This window comes from Macaca fascicularis, chromosome 2 (assembly GCF_037993035.2).
Source record: "Macaca fascicularis isolate 582-1 chromosome 2, T2T-MFA8v1.1".
NCBI classification, from domain to species: Eukaryota; Metazoa; Chordata; class Mammalia; order Primates; family Cercopithecidae; genus Macaca; species Macaca fascicularis.
Window position 1 is genome coordinate 112,754,184 of NC_088376.1, and position 21,481 is coordinate 112,775,664.

Genomic DNA, 21,481 nt, shown 5'->3' on the forward strand with positions numbered 1-21,481 from the left:
TATCACCCTTAAACTATTAATCCCTTGGGAGGGGAAAACTACACATGTGCAAACAAGCGCACACGGGCACATACACAGATCTCTGATTGTGGACATGATCAATATAGTACCACTAGCCACACTAACCAAATGATTTAAATTTTAATTAATAAAATTTAAATTAACTGCCTTAGTCATAGTAGCCACATTTTAGCCACTCAGTATGGCCAGTGGCCACCATATTGAAAAGCACAGACACAGAATTACAGACAGTTCTATCAGACACACTGTTCTAGACTGCCAAGTTTTAAGCTTCAATCTTACCAAATCCAAAAGGCAGGAAAAAACATGTTGATGGAAGTAAACGAAGGAAGAGGAGTCTATGAAAAAGGGAGATGAAACCAAAGAGGGACCCTAGACAAAGACCTCAGCCATAGGCAGAATGGTGCCCCAACACATGACCCATGGACCCAGTAGACACTCCTGAAGGAGGGGCAACGAGGATACTGTAGAGCTTTCGGTCCTTGGACTCAGAGCGCATGCGGCTCAGCTGCTGCTTGTGACAGCGCAGGCTCCAGGGGTTATGGCTGATCTTCTCAGAACTCAAGCCACTGTTGCCATCTAGCATCTGGAAAGGGACCTCTGAGTGGCTGTGCAGCTCCACCTTCGGACTCTTTGCCTCCTGTGAGCTAAGAAGGAAGAACATACACATCACTAAGAAACTCAGGCAAGTCATCCTCTGGGGTCTCACTGCACAGGGCACAGGTCTGTCTACAACAACAGACCCACAGACCCTGCTAATGGGTTGCATGAAGGTCCCATGAGCCAATAAAAATGAGTAAATGTTACAAGTAGTGTTCTTCCTATGTCTCTTAAAACTATCTGTAAAATAACGTTTTTGTCAAATTATGTGATGAAAATACCACTTCGCATCCATTAGGATGGCTACTATCAAAGAAGAAAGTGGAACAAGTGTCCAGTATGTGAAGAAACTAGAACTCTCATACACTGCTGGTAGGAATGTAAAATGATGCAGCCACCAAAAAGTTTGGTGGTTTCTCAAAAAGTTAAACACAGATTATAACTCAGCAATTCCATTCCTAGGTATATACCCAAAAGAAATGACAAGGATCCAAACAGACACTTTACATCAACATTCACAGCAGCACTACTCACAATAAACAAAAGGTAGAAACAACCAAGCATCCATCAACAGATGGATAAGCAGAATGTGGGATATACATACAATGGAATATTATTCAGCAATAAAAAGGAATTAAATTCCTATACATGCTACAACATATATGAACTTGAAAACATTTTGCTAAGTGAAATAAGCCAGACACAAAAGGATAAATATTGCGTGATTCTACTCATGTGAAGTAACTGCAAATCCATTAAGACAGAAACTAGAAAAGTGGTTGCCACAGGCTGGGGGAAGGAGGAATGGGGAGTTAGTTGCACAACAATGTGAATGTACGTAATGCTACCAAACTGCACCCAGCCGAGGAAGGAGATTTTATTTCTAAAATAAGTCAAGGCCAGGCACCATGGGTCACAACTGTAATCCCAACACTTTGGGAGGCCAAGGTGGGAGGATCACTTGAGCCTAGGTGTTCAAGACCAGCCTGGGCAACATGTCAAAACTCCATCTCTACAAAAAATTTAAAAATTAGCTGGGCATGGTGGCTTGTGTCTGTAGTTCCAGCCAGCTAGCCACTTGGGAGGCTAAGGTGGGAGGATCACCTGAGCCCAAGGGGCTGAGGATGCACTGAGCCGTGATCATGCTACTACACTCCAGCCTGGGCAACAGAGACAGACCATGTCTCAAAAATAAATAAATAATAAAATAAATCAAACCACAAAGGAGTTTTTGTGAGAAAGCAACTTCAACTGAAAATACTGGAACTTTGCCAACAATTTCATTATGCCCCAACATAAAAATCTTTGCTTGAAGTAACCAACAACACTGTTTATCATACTGAAAGGCCAAGAAAACCACACTACTGGTGAAGCCATGTGCCCTGCAAATTACAGAGCAAGCCTGCAGCTCACAGCAGAGGTGGAACATTACAGTAATTTCTTTTTTTTCTTTTTGAGACAGCATCTCGCTGTGACGCCCATCAACTTCAAATGCCACTCTCCTCTCCAGAACTGCAGGCCTCTCCTCTAACTGTGTGGCATGAGTTGCACAGATTCAAGCTAACACCAGGGCTGGTGTGTGCTGGAAATGATGACCCTCCCCAGCAAGGGTCAGCTGTGCAACACTGGTGAAGAGGTAGTGGCAGAGACCCCACTTCCACCTAACTGAAAGTAGAGGAGGCTGGGCGCGGTGGCTCAAGCCTGTAATCCCAGCACTTTGGGAGGCCGAGACGGGCGGATCACGAGGTCAGGAGATCGAGACCATCCTGGCTAACACGGTGAAACCCCGTCTCTACTAAAAACTACAAAAAACTAGCCGGGCGAGGTGGCAGCCGCCTGTAGTCCCAGCTACTCGGGAGGCTGAGGCAGGAGAATGGCGTGAACCCGGGAGGCGGAGCTTGCAGTGAGCTGAGATCCGGCCACTGCACTCCAGCCTGGGCGACAGAGCGAGACTCTGTCTCAAAAAAAAAAAAAAAAAAAAGAAAGTAGAGGAGCCCACCAATGCCTCTCAGAATGATAAAACCCTTACTTTCTTCTGGTGACAGCACTGTTGAGGCCATTCAAACATGTCTTTTCTGTGAAACCCTTTAGGAAACAGAAAGGTGGACTTATTTGCCATGTAAACCCAAGGAAGTTCTCTGCGTCTGGATGAAGCCCCCACGATACTTGGTATCACCCTCGGTGTTGCAGCCCTGGTTCTGTGAAGAAAAAAGCCCCACCCCTGGAATGACAGTCTCTCTGCTAACAGGCCAGACAGTGGTTTGGTCAGTACAGGTAGAGCTGTCACCTTCAGAGCAGGACCTTGAACCTGGACATAGGCAGACAGTGATGTTATTCTAGGTGATGTTATTCTATAGCTTTTCACCAAATGACTCATGAAGCAACCTCTGTACCTCTGGAGGACAATTAAAAAAGCCCACTCTAGGCTGGGCGCAGTGGCTCACACCTATAATCCTCACGCTTTGGGAGGCCAAGGTGGGAGGATTGCTTGAAGCCAGGAGTTTGAGACCATGCCGGGCAACAAAGTGAGACCCTATCTCTACAAAAAATTTAAAAATTAGCTGAGTGCAGTGGTGTGCACCTGTAGTCCCAGCTACTTGGGAGGCTGAGGTGAAAGGATAGGATGGCTTGAGCCCAGTATTCAAGGCTGCAGTGAGTCACTGATGATGCCACTGCACTCTAGTCTGGGTGACAGAGCAAGACCTTGTCTCTTTTAGAGTAGGGGGAAAAGTCACTCTGAGCGCTGCTCAGAGAGAACTATCAATTGTCAGCTACAGACTTGGGGGAAAATTCTTTGTCACTTGAACGACCAAGTTAGGTCCCAAAGACATTAGTCAAGAAGCAGCCTCTTGGGGAGTGAAGGGGAAGCACCAGAAGAAGGGCTTCTGTGGGCTGGAAGCCATCTGAACAAAGAATGTTTGACATTTGAAGACCCTGCTTACTAAGAAGTGGATATGAAGCTCTCTACTTGCATGAAAGATGCAGACCTGGCCAAAGAGGATCTGCTGACTGAGGACACGGAAAATGACACATAACCCACTCAGCCAGTGTCTCATGGGGTTCTGTACTCCTTGACATGGGCGTATCCTTGTTCAACAAACTGAGTGAGAAGAACTGGAGTGTCCTGGGCCTTTACAAAGCTTCAGGGGCACAGGTATGTAGCATGTATTGGTGAACTGATCTGATATCACAGATGAACTATGTACTGTCACATCTAAGGAAATTCCCAATTTCAGCTTCTAAGTCAAGTCACAAAGCATCTTACTAAAACCTTTTTTTCTTGAGACAGAGTTTTTGCTCTTGTTGCCCAGGCTGGAGTGCAATGGTGTAATCTCAGCTCACTGCAACCTGGGTTCAACCCTCCTGGGTTCAAGTGGTTCAAGTGATTCTCCTGCCTCAGTCTCCCAAGTAGCTGGGATTACAGGCACACGCCACCACACCTGGCTAATTTTTTTGTATTTACTAGAGATGGGGTTTCACCATGTTGGTCAGGCTGGTCTCGAACTCCTGACCTCAGGTGATCCACCCGCCTCGGCCTCCCAAAGTGCTGGAATTACAGATGTGAGACACCATGCCTGGTTCATAATTCTGTTATTTTTTTTTTATTTTTACAATTCTGTGGTTTTTTAGTGGATTCACAAGATTGTAAAACATCACCACCACCTAATTTTCAGAATATTTCATGACCCTAAAATCAAAACCATCATCATTAGCAGTCACTCCCTATTTCCCACTACTTCCAGCTCCTAACCACTAACAGAAAGCAACCACTAACCTACCTTTTCTCTCTATAGATTTGCCTGATGTGAACAATTTACATAAATGGCATTGTACATATGTGGTCTTGTGTGTCTGGTTTCTTTCATTTAACATAATGTTTTCATGATTCATCCATGTTGTAGCATGTACCAGCACTCCATTCCTTTTTAGGGCTGAGTAACATTCCATTACATGGATGTACCATGTATTGTTTATCCATTCACCAGTTGATGGACACTTGGGTTAGCCAGAAACTGGAAACAACCCTAATATAAATAATGTTAAGAACATTTTTGTACAAATTTTGTGGGAATATATGTATTCAACTCTTTTGGGTATATACCTAAAAGAAGAATTACTGGTTTAACTTTTGGGTTTGTTTTTTTTTTTTCTGAGACGGAGACTTGCTCTGTCACCCAGGCTGGAGTGCAGTGGCGTGATCTCGGTTCACTGCAAGCTCCGCCTCCCAGGTTCAAGTCATTCTCCTGCCTTAGCTTCCCGAGTAGCTGGGACTACAGGTGCCTGCCACCATGCCTGGCTAATTTTTTTGTATTTTTAGTAGAGATGGGGTTTCACCGTGTTAGCCAGGATGGTCTCGATCTCCTGACCTTGTGATCTGCCTGCCTTGGCCTCCGAAAGTGCTGGGATTAAAGGCGTGAGCCACTGCGCCCAGCCTTTTTTTTTTTTTTCTAAAGAGATGGGGTCTCACTATGTTGCCCAGGCTGGTCTGGAACTCCTGGCCTCAAAGGATCCTACCGTCTCAGACTCCTGAAGCATTAGGATTACAAGTGTGAGCCATAGCACTCAGCCTGGTTTAACTTTCTGAAGAACTGCTAAATTGTTTCCCAAGTGGCTGTACCACCTTACCTTCCTACCAGCAGTGTAGGAGGGTTCCAATTTCTCCACATCCTGTCAACACTTTTATTGTCTGTCCTTTTGATTATACCCATCCTAGTGGGAGTTCATATTAATTCTTGCATGAAATTATCAAGACACATAATTTGAGGCTGGGTACAGTGGTTCACGCCTATAATCCCAGCACTTTGGGAAGCCAAGGCAGGTGAATCACCTGAGGTCAGGAGTTCGAGACCAGCCCAGCCAACATGGTGAAACAACGTCTCCACTAAAAATACAAAAATTAGCTGGGCGTGGTGGTGCACGCCTATAATCCCAGCTACTCGGGAGGCTGAGGCAGGAGAATTACTTGAACCCAGGAGTGAGGCAAGATGATGCCACTGTATTCCACTGCATTCCAGCCTAACAGAGCACGACTCCATCTCAAAACAAACAAAAAAAACATAATTTGAACTTATAAGAAAAATCAATTTCCAACACAATGGAAACTAAATTTTAGTTGCAGGGAAAGGGTTAATGACTGATATGATTCTCAGAGGTCTGACACAAAACCATTAGGGAACTCCTGTTTAGTTGGACTCATAGCCCTTGGGCTTGGACATCCTGCAGGTCAGAAAGCATTTGGAGCCTCACTACGAACTAATGTATTTCAACCTTCTGTCCTGTGGCTGGCAAGGCACAACAAAAAGCCAGAGAACCTTTTGTCACCAGCACAGGTGTCCCTGATTCCAAAGGGCTGAGAGAGCTTCACTTCCTCTCTCAACCAGCTATAGCTAGACCCAGAAAGAGGCATCACTGGGGTGATATGACACAGAGAAGAGGCCACACTTGTGTGGGTATCCCAAGAACACCAGTCATCTTATCCAACCTGGACCGTGAGCCCTGCTTCCCCATGATGTGTCAGGACTCTGGAGATGTCTTGAGTGCTTGTATCAGCAGGATGAGACATGTACCTCTTACCTCTCAGAGGTCTCAAGGGACAGGCTGGCTTTTTCCTCCTTGTGGTCACTGCCACTGCCTGACCGGTGCAGGCTCCGGCGGGAGTGTTTGCGCCGAGGTTGCTCCCGTTCTGGTGTGTCATCCTGTTCCACAGTCTCGCTTTCCACATAAGGATAGGCCACTAAGTTGATGTAACCATCACTGTCCCCCTCAAAACAGACAGATACCACGCCTGTTAAAAAAAAAAAAAAAGGGGGAACTGGTAAACAAATGTCAACACAGGCTGAGTCTATGCAGCACAGACTGGTGGAGCTCACTTGCCCACACAGCAAGAAGACATCAGCTGCCCTCAACCAACTACAGATCAATGTCAGAACAATGGCCAGCAGACAGCGACTTCCAGAAAATAGATGACTGTCCATGCCCAAGCTAAATCTGATGCTTACTTTTGTTCCCGGATAAGTCTATGTTTATTTCCCCCTCTCTTATCTGGCCTTCTCCCTTTCGATTACTGACTTTTTGTACCATTCAAAAGAACTGTGTTCTCTAGGTGACACCCACACCTGGCATGACTTAACCCTCTAGTTAACTTAAGTGCTTTATGCTGCCATTTACTGTGTGTGTCCTCCTTTAGATCTAGTTTCCTTCTGCCTGACAGTGTCAGCCAAAGGGACGTCAACACTTCTCCCTCCTAGAGGGTCCAAAAAAATCTGTGTTCTGCCCACACTGAGCATCAGGCTATCCTAGCCTCACTACACAGAACTTCCAGCCCTGGCATCTCGAAGATAAAACATCTTTCTGTTTGCCATGCTGTATCTGTAATACTTTTTTTGTGCCCATTGTAATCAAACAGGTTGTTTGTAGTGTCTTCTGGACCATAGTGAGTTAAAACACAAGTAAGACTCTTCTCAAGTGTTCTTAATACAATTAAAAAATACATATATCCAGAAACTTGAGGAAGAGGTTTTGAAGGGAAAAAAAAGTAACTTGGTCTCACTTCCACATCCCACCTTTTGTCTGTCAGCTACATTTCTACTTTTACACTCCCAGATGTACACAGTTGGCTCTATAATCTGAAAATCAGTGAGAAGCATTTATGGTTTATTTTTTGTAGAGACAGTATCTCCCTATGTTTTGTCAACTTCTTTTACATTGTAGAACAATTATTGGCTTAAAGTTCTTTATAATATTCTTCTTCTTTTTTTAAGAGACAGGGTCCCATTGAAGTGCAGTGGTGCCATCATAGCTCACTACAACCTCAAACTCCTGAACTCAAGTGATCTTCCTGCCTCAGCCTCCCACGTAGCTGGGACTATAGGCACATGCCACCACACCTGGCTAATTTTTCAATTTTTTTATAGAGATGGGGTCTCGCTTTGTTGCCCAGGTTGGTCTTGAACTACTGGCCTCATGCAATCCTCCTGCCTCAGCCCTTCAAAGTGTTGAGATTATAGGCATGAGCCACCATGCTGGCCCATAATATTCTTCTACCTTTTAAATATCTGTAGAATCTACAGTAATGATACCTCTATCATTCCTGACACTAGAAATTTGTGCCTTCTCTTTTTCCTCATCAGTCTGGCAAGAGCTTTATCAATACTACTGCTTTCCTCAAAGAATCAGTCTTTAGTTTTTACTGATTTTCTTTATTCTTGCCCATTTTTCTATTTAGTTATTTGTCTCTTATTCACTTGTACAAGTTTATATATATATATATATTTTATTATTATTTTTTTTTTTGAGATGGAGTCTCGCTCTGTCACCCAGGCTGGAATGCAGTGGTGCAATCGTGGCTCACTGCAAGCTCCACCTCCCAGGGTCACGCCATTCTCCTGCCTCAGCCTCCCGAGTAGCTGGGACTACAGGCGCCCGCCACCACGCCCGGCTAATTTTTTGTATTTTTAGTAGAGATGGGGTTTCACCGTGTTAGCCAGGATGGTCTTGATCTCCTGACCTCATGATCCACCCGCCTCAGCCTCCCAAAGTGTTGGGATTACAGGCGTGAGCCACTACACCTGGCCTTCATATATATATTCTTTTTTTTTTTTTTTTTTTTTTTTTTGAGACGGAGTCTCGCTCTGTCGCCGGGGCTGGAGCGCAGTGGCCGGATCTCAGCTCACTGCAAGCTCTGCCTCCCGGGTTTACGCCATTCTCCTGCCTCAGCCTCCTGTGTAGCTGGGACTACAGGCGCCCGCCACCTCGCCCGGCTAGTTTTTTGTATTTTTTTAGTAGAGACGGGGTTTCACCGTGTTCGCCAGGATGGTCTCGATCTCCTGACCTCGAGATCCGCCCGTCTCGGCCTCCCAAAGTGCTGGGATTACAGGCTTGAGCCGCCGCGCCCGGCCTATATATATATTCTTATATTATAGAAATGAAATCTTTGTCAGTACAGAAAAACAAATATCTCTATCCATTTTCTTTAAAGGTATATCTTGATGAATATAAGCTTTTTATTTTACATATGTATCACTCTCTCCTTTTATAATTTGCTCTTTCCTTTTCGTCTTGCAGGGCCACATAATGCTGTACTAAAAACCTCTTAATGTGTTTGTTAGACAAGCAAATAACACTGAGCACCCTAACATACCCCTGGCTGACACAGATCATCATACCTGGTCGGGGGAGAAATGGCAGTTGGATAGAGCAGAAGATGCCTTTACCAAGAGTAAGTAAGATTTGGTAATTAAATAAGTCATGCAATCTATTAGTAAAAAAAATTTTTTTTGGTCCTGACCTTTTTTGACCTTGTCACTCATACCTAGTTTGAATGAAGTTAGGAAAATGAAAAGCAATGGTCTTTTAATTCATCTGACATAAACCCTAATTTCCTTGGCATTTGTAAGACTGATTGAAATAGAGACAGGTTACATTTGGGTAGAGGTTTTATTATTGTTTTGAGTTATACTTTTTATTTACTTTTAAAATTGTGGGCAGGGCGTGATGGCTCACGCCTGTAATCCCAGCACTTTGAGAGGCCGAGGCGAGTGGATCACCTGAGGTCAGGAGTTCGACACCAGCCTGGCCGACATGTCAAAACCCTGTCTCTACTAAAAATACAACAATTATCCAGGCATGGCGGTGTGCGCCTGTAATCCCAGCTACTCAGGAGGCTGAGGCAGGAGAATAGCTTGAAGCCGGGAGGCAGAGGTTGCAGTGAGCCAAGATCACGCCACTGCACTCCAGCCTGGGCAACAGAGCAACACTCCATCTCAAAAAAAATAAAATAAAAATAAAATAAAATTGTGGTGTTTGGGCCAGGCACAGTGGCTCGCGCTATAATTCCAGCACTTTGGGAGGTCAAGGCAGGAGGACTGCTTGAGCACAGGAGCTCATTTGCCATTTAATTCTTTTTTTTCTTTGGTAGAGACAAGACTTGCTATGCTGACCAGTCCCAGTCTGGTCTCAAACTCCTGGCCTCAAACAATCCTCTTGCCTTAGCTTCCCAAAGTGCTAGGATTACTGGTGTGAGCCACCATGCCCAGCCACTTAATCATTTTTAAATGTACAATTCAGTGGGCATTAAGTACATTGACAATATTGAATAACCACCACCATTATCTATTTCTAAAAAGTTTTTCATGACCTCAAACAAAAATGCTGTACCCATTAAGCAGTAACTCCCCATTTTCCCTTCCTCCTAGCCCTAGTAACCAAATCTACTTTCTATCTCTACAGATTTGCCTACTATGCATATTTCATATAAGTGAAATCATACAAGTTTTGTTCTTTTGTGTCTGGCCTAGTTCACTTAGCATAGTGTTGGCAAGGTTCATCTGTGTCACAGCATGTATCAGAACTTCCATTCTTTTTTATGGCTGAATAGTATTCCATTGTAAGTATATATCACATCTATTATGTGTTATCTATATTGATGGACACTTGGGTTGTTTTCACCTTTTAGCTATTATGAATGATGCTGCTGTGAACACTGGCTTACAACAATCCATTTGAATCCCTGTTTTTTTTCTTTTCTTTTTTTGAGACAGAATCTTGCTCTGTCACCCAGGCTGGAATGCAGTGGTGCGACCTTAGCTCACTGCAATCTCTGCCTCCCAAGGTGATTCTCCTGCCTCAGCCTCCTGAGGAGCTGGGATTACAGGCGCCTGCCACCACGCCCGGCTAATTTTTCTATTTTTTAGTAGAGATAGGGTTTTGCCATGTTGGCCAGGCTGGACTTGAACTCCTGACCTCAGGTGATCTGCCCCCCTCCCAAAGTACTAGGATTACAGGCGTGAGACACTATGCCTGGCCACAGTCCCTGTTTTCAATTCTTTTTTTTTTTTTGAGACGGAGTCTCGCTCTGCCGCCCAGGCTGAAGTGCAGTGGCCGGATCTCAGCTCACTGCAAGCTCCGCCTCCCGGGTTCACGCCATTCTCCTGCCTCAGCCTCCCGAGTAGCTGGGACTACAGGCGCCCGCCACCGCGCCCGGCTAGTTTTTTTGTACTTTTTTAGTAGAGACGGGGTTTCACCGTGTTAGCCAGGATGGTCTCGATCTCCTGACCTCGTGATCCGCCCGTCTCGGCCTCCCAAAGTGCTGGGATTACAGGCTTGAGCCACTGCGCCCGGCCCAATTCTTTTGGATATATATGTAGAAGTGGAATTGCTAGATCATATGGTTTCTGTGTTCACCTTTGGGAGGAACTGCCAAACTGTTTTCCACAGTGGCTACAACACTTTACATTTTCATCAGCAATGTTCCCATTTCTCCACATCCTTGCCAACAGTTATTTCCCTTTTTTCTTTAAACTATTATAGCCATACTAGGTAAAATAAGATACCTAATATGAAGTGGTATCTGATTTTGGTTTTGATTTGCATTTCTTAATGACTAATCATGTTGATGTGCTACTGGCCATCTGTATGTCTTCTGTGGAAAAATCTCTATTCAAGTCCTTTGTGCAGTTTTGAAACTGTGTGATTTTTATTGCTTTCAAAACACAATCAGAAGAATACTAAATTTAGAAAAATAAATATTCTAAAGTTGCTAAATAAGAACAAAGCCAGAAATAAACACACTGCTTTCTCCAAGTGGCTAGGAAACTTTAACGGTCCCAAACACTTTATAAATATAGATTCAGCCACCTATCCATCCACACTCAAAACACCAAAGGCCAAACATTCTGCCACAAATATGCCAAAGCCAGAAATAAAACTAGGCCCTGTCAGTTCATGGAGTCCTTCTGATGCTAAGGAAAAAATCCCTTAAAAGGTAAATGAGCCCGGCTTCCAGATAAATGTTCTCTAAATTACACCATCAGAATTGGGATATGACAAGTTAGAACTTCAAGGTGCCTCCCAGGGAAGGGGTGGCAGTCTCTAGCACTGGTTCAGTATTTCCTCACACCTTCCTCCTCTCAAACTGAGTAACAGGTATCTTTAAAGGCCATAACATGGGAGGATGCTTGAGGCCAGGAGTTTGAGGCTGCAGTGAGCCATGACTGCACCACTGTACTCCAGCCTGGGCGACACAGCAAGACCCTGCCTCAAAATAAAAATAAAAAAATGAAAGCCACAGTAAATTCTTAGGATCTACTTTATTTTCTTTGCTTAGGCTACATTTTCACTAGGAAAGAATTAATATGCTAGCTCAAAAGTACAATTCAATTAAACTAAAATTAATCCCTTCTTTCTAAGTCAAATGAAGCCCAATTTAGTCAAAGAAAATAGAAGCATAGGCCGGGTGAGGTGGCTCACGCCTGTAATCCCAGCACTTTGGGAGGCCGAGATGGGCGGATCACGAGGTCAGATCGAGACCATCCTGGCTAACATGGTGAAACCCCGTCTCTACTAAAAATACAAAAAATTAGCCAGGCATGGTGGCGGCACCTGTAGTCCCAGCTACTCAGAAGCCTGAGGCAGGAGAATGGCATGAACCCAGGACGTAGACCTTGCAGTGAGCCAAGATTGCGCCACAGAACTCCAGCCTGGGCGACAGAGCAAGACTCCATCTCAAAAAAAAAAAAAAAGAAAGAAAATAGAAGCATAGTGGAAGATATTATTAGTCAAATTAATCTATTTCAGGGCCGGGCATGGTGGCTCACATCTGTAATTCCAGCACTTTGGGAGGCCAAGGCAGGCAGATCACTTGAGCCTAGGAGTTTGAGACCAGCCTGGGCAACATGGTGAGACTCTGTCTCTACAATATACAAAAAAAAAAAAAAAAGGCCAGAGCACACCTGTGGTCCCAGCTACTCCAGAGGCTGAGGGCTAAGGTAGGAGAATCACTTCAGCCCAGGAGGTCAAGGCTGTGGTGAGTTAAGATCATGCCACTGCATTTCAGTCTCAGCGACAGAGTGAGACTCTGTCTCAAAATAGTATATAAATAAATAAATTGGACTAAAATTTTATATGAAAAAAAATACAGTCCAGCCACAGTGGCTCAAGCCTGTAATCCAGGCACTTTGGGAGGACAAGGCAAGTGGGTCACTTGAGGTCAGGAGTTCGAGACCAACCTGACCAACATGGTGAAACCCCATCTCTACTAAAAATACAAAAATCAGCCAGGAATGGTGGCAGGCGCCTGTAAGCCCCAGCTACTCGGAAGGCTGAGGTAGGAGAACCACTTGAACCCGGGAGGCAGAGGTTGCAGTGAGCCGAGATCATACCACTACACTCTAGCCTAGGCAATGAAGCAAAACCCTGTCTCAAAACAAAACAAAAAACAAAAAACAAACAAAAACAAAATACACACAAACACACACACACACACACACATACATCTTGCAGCTGGGAGCTCACACCTGTGATCCCAGCTACTCGGTAGGCCGAGGTATCATGCCTGAGGCTACATGGGAGGATCACTTGAGACCAGGAGTTCAAGACCAGCCCAGGAAACATAGTGAGATCCGATCTCTTAAATCTCAGCACTGTGAAAGGCCAAGGTGGGAGGATTTCTTGAGGCTAGAAGTTCAAAACCGGCCTGGATAACAAAGCAAGACCCTGTCACTACAAAAAAGTTTAAAAATTACCCAGGTAGCCAGGCGCGGTGGCTCAAGCCTGTAATCCCAGCACTTTGGGGGGCCGAGACAGGCGGATCACGAGGTCAGGAGATCGAGACCATCCTGGCTAACACGGTGAAACCCCGTCTCTACTAAAAAAAATACAAAAAACTAGCCAGGCGAGGTGGCGGGCGCCTGTAGTCCCAGCTACTCGGGAGGCTGAGGCAAGAGAATGACGTAAACCCGGGAGGCGGAGCTTGCAGTGAGCTGAGATCCGGCCACTGCACTCCAGCCTGGGCTACAGAGCGAGACTCCGTCTCAAAAAAAAAAAAAAAAAAAAAATTACCCAGGTATAGTGGCGTGCCTGTAGTCCCATCTACTCGGGGCTGAGGTGGGAGGATCACTTGAGTCATAGTTTTTTTTTTTTTTTTTTTTGAGACAAGAGTTTTACTCTTGTTGCCCAGGCTGGATGGAGTGCAATGCTGTGGTCTCGGCTCACTGCAACCTCTGCCTCCCGGGTTCAAGTGATTCTTCTGCCTCAGCCTCTCAAGTAACTGGGATTACAGGCACCTGCCAGCACACCCAGCTAAGTTTTGGATTTTTAGTAGAGACAGGGTTTCACCATGTTGGCCAGGCTGGTCTCGAACTCCTGACCTCAGGTGATTCGCTTGCCTCGGCCTCCCAAAGTGCTAGGATCACAGGCATGAGCCACCATGCCCGGCCAAGCCATGGTTTCGAGGCTGCAGTGAGGTATGATTGCACCGCTGCACACTGCCACAATTATTACTGTGTTGTAATGTCTAATGATGCGTGTAATACCTAATGGTGTGTGCTGAATGGTATTACTGTGTTGTCTGCCTAATGGTGACTTCTATTCCCATCATTCCTTCTATATTTATTAATTAAATTAGAATTCTGGCCAGGCGCGGTGGCTCACGCCTGTAATCCCAGCACTTTGGGAGGCCGAGGCTGGTGGATCACGAGGTCAGGAGATCAAGACCATCCTGGCTAACACAGTGAAACCCTGCCTCTACTAAAAATACAAAAAATTAGCCGGGCATGGTGGTGGGAGTCTGTAGTCCCAGCTACAGGCAGGAGAATGCGTGAACCCGGGAGGCAGAGCTTGCAGTGAGCTGAGATCGCACCACTGTACTCCAACCTGGACAACAGAGCGAGATTCTGTCTCCAAAAAAAAAAAAGAAATTAGAATTCTATAAGGAAGAATTGTTCCTTTGTATCCATGTATCTATCAGTATAGACTTGTGGATATTTTGTTGTTTAAATTCTTCTAGATTGGGCCCCTCAACTCCTTTAAAGTTAGCTCTTTGTACTTCTGACATCATTTTTGACCACTTCTTTACTGTCTGTCACTGTAAGATGTTCTAGGCTTGTCTTATAATTTTCCTGCCCCAACTCAGGAACCAACCATTTCACCAAGGAGCTCTGTTTCTTTTTATTGTAAGAATGGTATTTAGAAAACTCAGGATTTGGTTGCTAGATGTACTGATTGCTACTGAAGTACCACTGCTTTTAGGCCCTTTCAGCACACGGAGCTAGGAAATACATGTATGATAAGAGCCCACACACATACACACATCTAATTACTGCTATCAGCACAGGTGTTTAAGCTCAATTAAGTTAAGAAAAAGTGTCAATAATATTTCATATCTTGGCAGGTTTAAAAACAAATTTTCATTTATTTGGTAAGACCAGCTGTAATCATCAACTATTAGTGCTTGTAGTACTAAATGTGAAGTTCAAGGCTTCTGGACATTTATGCAAATAAGCTTTGCCTCATTCTTTTATCAAGTATTTACTGACCATCTACTAGATGCCAGGGCCCAAGCTCATCAGTATAAAAGACAAAAAAAAAAAAAAAATCCATGCCTTCAAGGAGCTTCCATACTAATGTGAAAAACAAACATATAGACAAAAATACAGATTGTGGTAAGTCCTATGAAGAAACTAAGTAAGGCTCTATAATCGAAAATATGGTTTCCAGAGCAGAATATAATAAATATAGGATATCAGGGAAGAAGTGTCTGGGGAGATCTGATAAACTAAAGATTGGAGGAGCAGGTGTGGATAAGGATACTAGAAAGGACATTTCAAGCATAAGTAAAAGCCCTGAGGTTAATTAAAATAAAAATAAAATTTAAAAAGCTTGGGATATTCTAAAAACTGGTTCACTTCTTTCTGCCCATTAAGAAACAACCCAGGCCAGGCACGGTGGCTCACGCCTATAATCCCAACACTTTAGGAGGCCGAGGCAGATAGGTCACCTGAGTTGAATTCGAGACCAGCCTGGCCAACATGGCGAAACCCCATCTCTACTAAAAATACAAAAATTAGCCAGACATGGTGGCGCATGACTGTAATCCCAGCACTTTGGGAGGCCAAAGCAGGCAAATCACCTAAGGTCAGGAGTTCGTGACCAGCCTGCCCAACATGGTAAAATGCTGTCTCTACTAAAAATACAAAATTTAGCTAGGCGTGGTGGCGCATGCCTGTAATCCCAGCTACTTAGGAGGCTGAGGCAGAAGAATCGCTTGAACCCGGAAGTGGAGATTGCAGTGAGCTGAGATCGCACTACTGCACTCCAGCCTGGGTGACAGAGCAAGACTCTTTCTCAAAAAAAAAAAAAAAGAAAGAAACAGCCCAATACAACATGGTCAAAAGACTTGAATAGACATTTCTTTAAGAAGGTATGCCAACAGTCAATAACAAAAAAATGCTCTGCATCATTCATTAGACATTAGGGAAAAGTAAATCAAAGCCACAGATACCACACACACCCACTAGGATGGCTACAAAAAGAAAAGAAAAGCAGTGTTGGTAAGGATGTGGAGAAATAGGGACCCTTGTACGCTGCTGGTAAGATGGCAAAGTGGTGCAGCCACTGTGGGAAACAGTTTGGCAGTTCCTCCGAAAGGTAAACAAAGAACTTCCACACGATCTGACAATTCCACTCCTAGGTATATACCCAAAAGAATTAAAAGCAGTGACTCAAATGGACACTTGTAAGACAATGTTCACAGCAGCATTATTCATAATAGCCAAAAGGTGGAACAATCTAGGTGTCCATCAACAGATGAATGAATAAACAAAGTGTGGTATACACTTACAATGAAATATTATTCAGCTATAAAAAAGAATGAAGTGGGCCAGGCACGGTGGCTCACGCCTGTAATCCCAGCACTTTGGGAGGCCAAGGCGGGCAGATCACAAGGTCAGGAGATGGAGACCATCCGGGCTAACACGGTGAAGCCCTGTCTCTACTAAAAATTCAAAAAATTAGCTGGGCGTGGTGGCAGCACCTGTAGTCCCAGCTACTGGGGAGGCTGAGGCAGGAGAACGGCATGAACCCGGGAGACAGAGCTTGCAGTGAGCCAAGATCATACCACTGCACTCCAGCCTGGGCGATAGAGCTAGACTCCGTCTCAAAAAAAAAAAAAAAAAATTAATGAAGTGTGTTTTTGTTTTTTGAGACAGAGTCTCACTCTGTTGCCCAGGCTAGAGTGCAGTGGCACAATCTTGGCTCACTGTAACCTCCACCTCCTGGGTTCAAGATACTCTCCCGCCTCAGCCTTCCAAGTAGCTGGGATTACAGGCACACACCACCACACCCGGCTAATTTTTGTATTTTTTGTTGAAACACGGTTTTGCCATGTTGGTCAGGCTGGTCTCGAACCCTTGATCTCAAGTGATCCGCCTGCCTTGGCCTCCCAAAGTGCTAGGACTGGCCAGGCGTGGTGGCTCATGCCTGTAATCCCAACACCAGGAGTTGGAGGTTGCAGTGAGCCGAGATCGCACCACTGCACTCCAGCCTGGCAACAGAGCAAGACTGTCTCAAAAAAAAAAAAAAAAAAAAAAAGTGCTAAGAATACAGATGCGAGCCACTGCGCCTGGCCAAGAATGAAGTTTTAATACACACTATGACATGAACGAACCTTGTAAACATTAAGCTAAGTGAACCAAGCCAGACACAAAAGGTCAAAAATTGTAACGATTTCACTTTTTTTTTTTTTTTGAGACGGAGTCTCGCTCTGTCACCCAGGCTGGAGTGCAGTGGCGCGATCTCGGCTCACTGCAAGCTCCGCCTCCAGGGTTCACGCCATTCTCCTGCCTCAGCCTCCTGAGTAGCTGGAACTACAGGCGCCCGCTACCGCGCCCGGCTAATTTTTTGTATTTTTAGTAGAGACGGGGTTTCACCATGGTCTTGATCTCCTGACCTTGTGATCCGCCCGCCTCGGCCTCCCAAAGTGCTGGGATTACAGGCGTGAGGCACCGCGCCCAGCACGATTTCACTTTTATGAAATATCTACAATAGGTAAATCTGTAGAGACAAAGTAAACAAGAGGTTACCAGGGGATCAGACGATGGAAGAATGCGGAGTTATTATTTAATACATACAGAGTTTACTTCAAATGATGAAAAATTCAGGAAATGGAGAATGGCTATACAACATTGTGAATGTGCTTAATGCCACTAAATTATACACTTTAAAATGGCAAATGTTATGTTAGGTACATTTTACCAAAAATTTTTTTAAAAAGTTAAGGAAACAAAAAGTTAATTCTATGGCACTGGTTTTTCTAAATTGAAACTCTCCTAAGTAAAGGACGGTGTTAACCTAACTGAAATCATACAACTTTAAGTTACAAAGCAGAACGTAAAAAAAAAAACTTACACACAATGAGCAATCATAAAAATTTATAAACACTGACAAAGATCAGATTTTAAAATACAGTTAGTTAATTCTGGTATAGTTAATATTCATGAGGTTCTTTTCTATAAAGTTTACTTATATTTTAAAATAAATTATTTTTCCTTCAAATATCAGGATTTCCAGGCCCCAGAAAGTCCCTGCATTTCTTACCAACAATTCTTTGCCCCAGCACATACAGACACAGGCTTCACACAGCCCCACTGCCAGCCATCCAACCACTTTAACCTGGGAAGTACCCATTCCTTCTCTGAGATGAGAGAAATGTTCCCTCTTCTCTCCTAGACTAGTGTTGCAGCAATTGGGAAAACTCATTGACAACAGCATGCTCTTTTCCACCAATGGAACTTAATGCTATGACTTTTTCTCAGCTTCACCTATTAATAAATTCAATTTTCAAGATCTGAAGACCTTGCTGATGCTTTCAGCCTAATTTTACCTAATAAAGTGACTTAGTGCTTTGAGAAAAAAGACCTACAATGATATAATATGGCAAACAAACCAAGAAAAACTGTGGCAAGGGGTCTATAAGCCCAAGGCTGCTGCTTTCATTAAACTGGCCAGTGACTGACCTTTGTATTCAGGGGTGAACTCCTTCATTTCGGGAGGGAGGGACTCGTAGAAGCGCTGTTCCCGAGAGATGAGGGGCTTGCACACAGTGTGATCGTCGTAGCGCATCATGCTGCTGTGTCCGCCTACTTGGTGGATGAAGGGCTCCAGGAGGACTCCCCGGTCTCCAGCCCGACTTGCATTCTTGCCATACTGCCCCACTTCCATGGTTTGACAAACACACATTGCGTTGGGGGCCAGTTGCACACTGAGGGCAGAGGATGCAGCACATGGGCCACAAAAGGAAAGCTAGGTAGAAGGTCCTGGCCAGCTGAAAGCCAATGGTCAGATTCTATTCGGCTTATGATTCTGTCCTACAGAAGAGAAGAGAGGAAGAAGGAATCAAAACACTGAGTGAGTCACAATTCCCCTGGAGCTCCATGAGTGAGAGCAGGGACTCTGTTTTGTTCTCTGCTATGTGTATCCCCAGCACGTACAATACTACGTGGCACATTAAAGGTAGTTGGTTAAATTTTTGCTGAATGATGCAACCTTGGCCTCTTCCATCTATCTTGTGCACAGAAGCCCACATTCTCTGCCTTTCCTAGTTCTCACCTCCCTTCTGAGTTATCTAAAGGATTTTATTTTAGAGCTACAGCACATTACAACCATCAGGAAAGCAACTATCCCGGTTTATTTCACACCCAAAGATGAGATCAGAAAAAAAACAGAAGGCAAAGGGAATTTGTTTTGTTCAGGTATCCTAAGGATTCTCCTTAGGATACCCAGTACTGGTAACGGTCTCTCCTTCACTCAGAGGAAGGGTTTCTGTCTGAGGAATTAGGTCACATGAGATTCCCAAATTCTCCACTGAAGGTGCCAAGGACCAGGCAGGAAGCCATTCCTTGCTGAGCTGTAGGACAGTGGTCCCCAACTTTTTTGGCAGCAGGAACCAGTTTCATGGAAGACAATTTTTCCATGGACCAGCTGTGGGGACGATGGTTTCAGGATGATTAAGGCACATTACATTTATTGTACACTGTATTTCTATTATTATTACATTGTAATATATAATGAAATAATTATACAACTCACCATAATGTAGAATCCTTGGGAGCTCTAAGATTGTTTTCCTGCAACTGAACAGTCCCATCTTGAGGTGATGGAAGACAATGACAGATCATCAGGCATTAGATTCTCATAAGGAGCACTCAACCTAGATCCCTCACATGTGCAGTCCACAATAGGGTTCATGCTCCTATGAGAATCTAATGCCACTGCTGATCTGACAGGAGGCAGAGCTCCGGCGGTAATGCAAGCAAGGGGAGCAGCTGTAAATACAGATGAAGCTTTGCTTGCTTGCTCACCCACCACTCACCTCCTACTGTGAGGCCCAGTTCCTAACAGGCCATGGACCAGTACCCAGGGACCCCTGCTATAGGATCATTAAGGTTTTACTTTTCCCAAAGGAATTCAGGCTTCAGATTTCTTCTACTTTAAATCTATGATTGTCAATTTATGACCATTCCCTTTCTGTCTGACTCCATACCAACCAGTGGGACAAGGAAGAAGCTCCCTGTACTCAAACTCCCTCTTTATAATGTCAATTTTCTCTCAAAAAATTTAAAGTAGTTGGCAAATTTCGTAACACTGAGTGTATTTTTAAATTAGGAATGTAGTCAGCAAGACTACATCAGAAAGATTAAGATAGAAAAAAAAAAAAAAAAGTAGGCCGGGCGCGGTGGCTCAAGCCTGTAATCCCAGCACTTTGGGAGGCCGAGACGGGCGGATCACGAGGTCAGGAGATCGAGACCATCCTGGCTAACACGGTGAAACCCCGTCTCTACTAAAAAATACAAAAAACTAGCCAGGCGAGGTGGCGGGTGCCTGTAGTCCCAGCTACTCGGGAGGCTGAGGCAGGAGAATGACTTGAACCCGGGAGGCGGAGCTTGCAGTGAGCTGAGATCCGGCCACTGCACTCCAGCCTGGGTGACAGAGCGAGACTCCGTCTCAAAAAAATAAAAAAAAAATAAAAAATTTAAAAAAAGAAAAAAAAAAGTATTAGTAGAGCAGGAATATGGTCCCATGTGTAAGAGACAAACCATCGGGTTTTTTTTTGTTGTTGTTGTTGTTTTTTCTGGACCTTGTAATTATGGACAAAATGGGGTACAAAAATACCACTGCTGAGCTGTGATCGCACTACTGCATTCCAGCCTGCATGACAGAGCAAGACCCTTTCTCAAAAAAAGAAAGAAAAAACTACTGCAAAACTGCAAAATCTTAACCCAAAGCTGCCCAGGCAGCTAGCTATGTTTTATTTCACTGCTATCACCAAAATAAATTATTCTGTACTCCCAGTCCCCAGACTGCACTATTTTAATGCACATACACTTTTTTTTTTTTTTTTGCCTAGTTATCCTTAATAAAGTCTAGGAATACTACCTGGGACAAGGCAATACTGCCTTCAGGACAAGGCAACTCTGCCCCAGGTAATATTCCTAGACTCCATTCTCTCCAAACCTGAGTATAGGGTATACATCTATGGCTCCTAAGGTACCCTATGCCAGCTCTACCACATCACTATACCACTGTGCTGTCATCTATTAACTCACTGTCATCACCACCAAACCATTCTCTCTCATTTCCACAGCAAAGGTCCAAGGCAGTTTCCACCATGTAGTAAATACTTTAAAAAAAAAAAAAAAGAGTTGTTGGATTGTGGAGGGCAGGTCAGGGTCTCTGGAGGTGGTCATTGCAGCCGTACTGCATTGTTCAGTGCTGTAGACTGGCTCCTGTCCTGGCCCCGGTCAGGCTGAAGGAGACTTATCTCTGGCTGTGCTTCTCCCTGGGAATGCTTCTGACTACGGACACAAGGAAAGTGCTAAACTTTCTAGCCTGAGTCATTGGGTGGCTGGGAAAAGAGAGGGGTCACAGTGCCAGGTGCCCCAGAAGAGTGGTGCAGGAGGAGAGCCGAGGAAATAGGCCGGGTGCAGTGGTTCACACCTGTAATCCCAGCACTTTGGGAGACCGAGGCAGGTGGATCACCTGAGGTCAGGAGTTCAAGACCAGCCTGGCCAACATGGTGAAACTCTCT

General features: G+C 44.5%; 1 protein-coding gene across 10 annotated transcripts in view; it reads right to left on the reverse strand.

Annotated features, from left to right (window-relative positions):
• The window catches only part of IP6K1 (inositol hexakisphosphate kinase 1), a 73,327-nt gene that overhangs the window by 8,982 nt on the left and 42,864 nt on the right, over positions 1-21,481 (reverse strand). For all 10 annotated transcript variants that reach the window (XM_005547152.4, XM_065540589.1, XM_065540587.1 and 7 more), the window contains 3 exons: positions 18,411-18,761; positions 6,196-6,406; positions 487-668 (listed from right to left, as the gene is read on the reverse strand). In XM_005547152.4, the coding sequence (XP_005547209.1) occupies positions 487-668; positions 6,196-6,406; positions 18,411-18,633 (616 nt within the window). In that variant the 5' untranslated portion in view covers positions 18,634-18,761. The remainder of the gene's footprint in view (positions 1-486; positions 669-6,195; positions 6,407-18,410; positions 18,762-21,481) is intronic.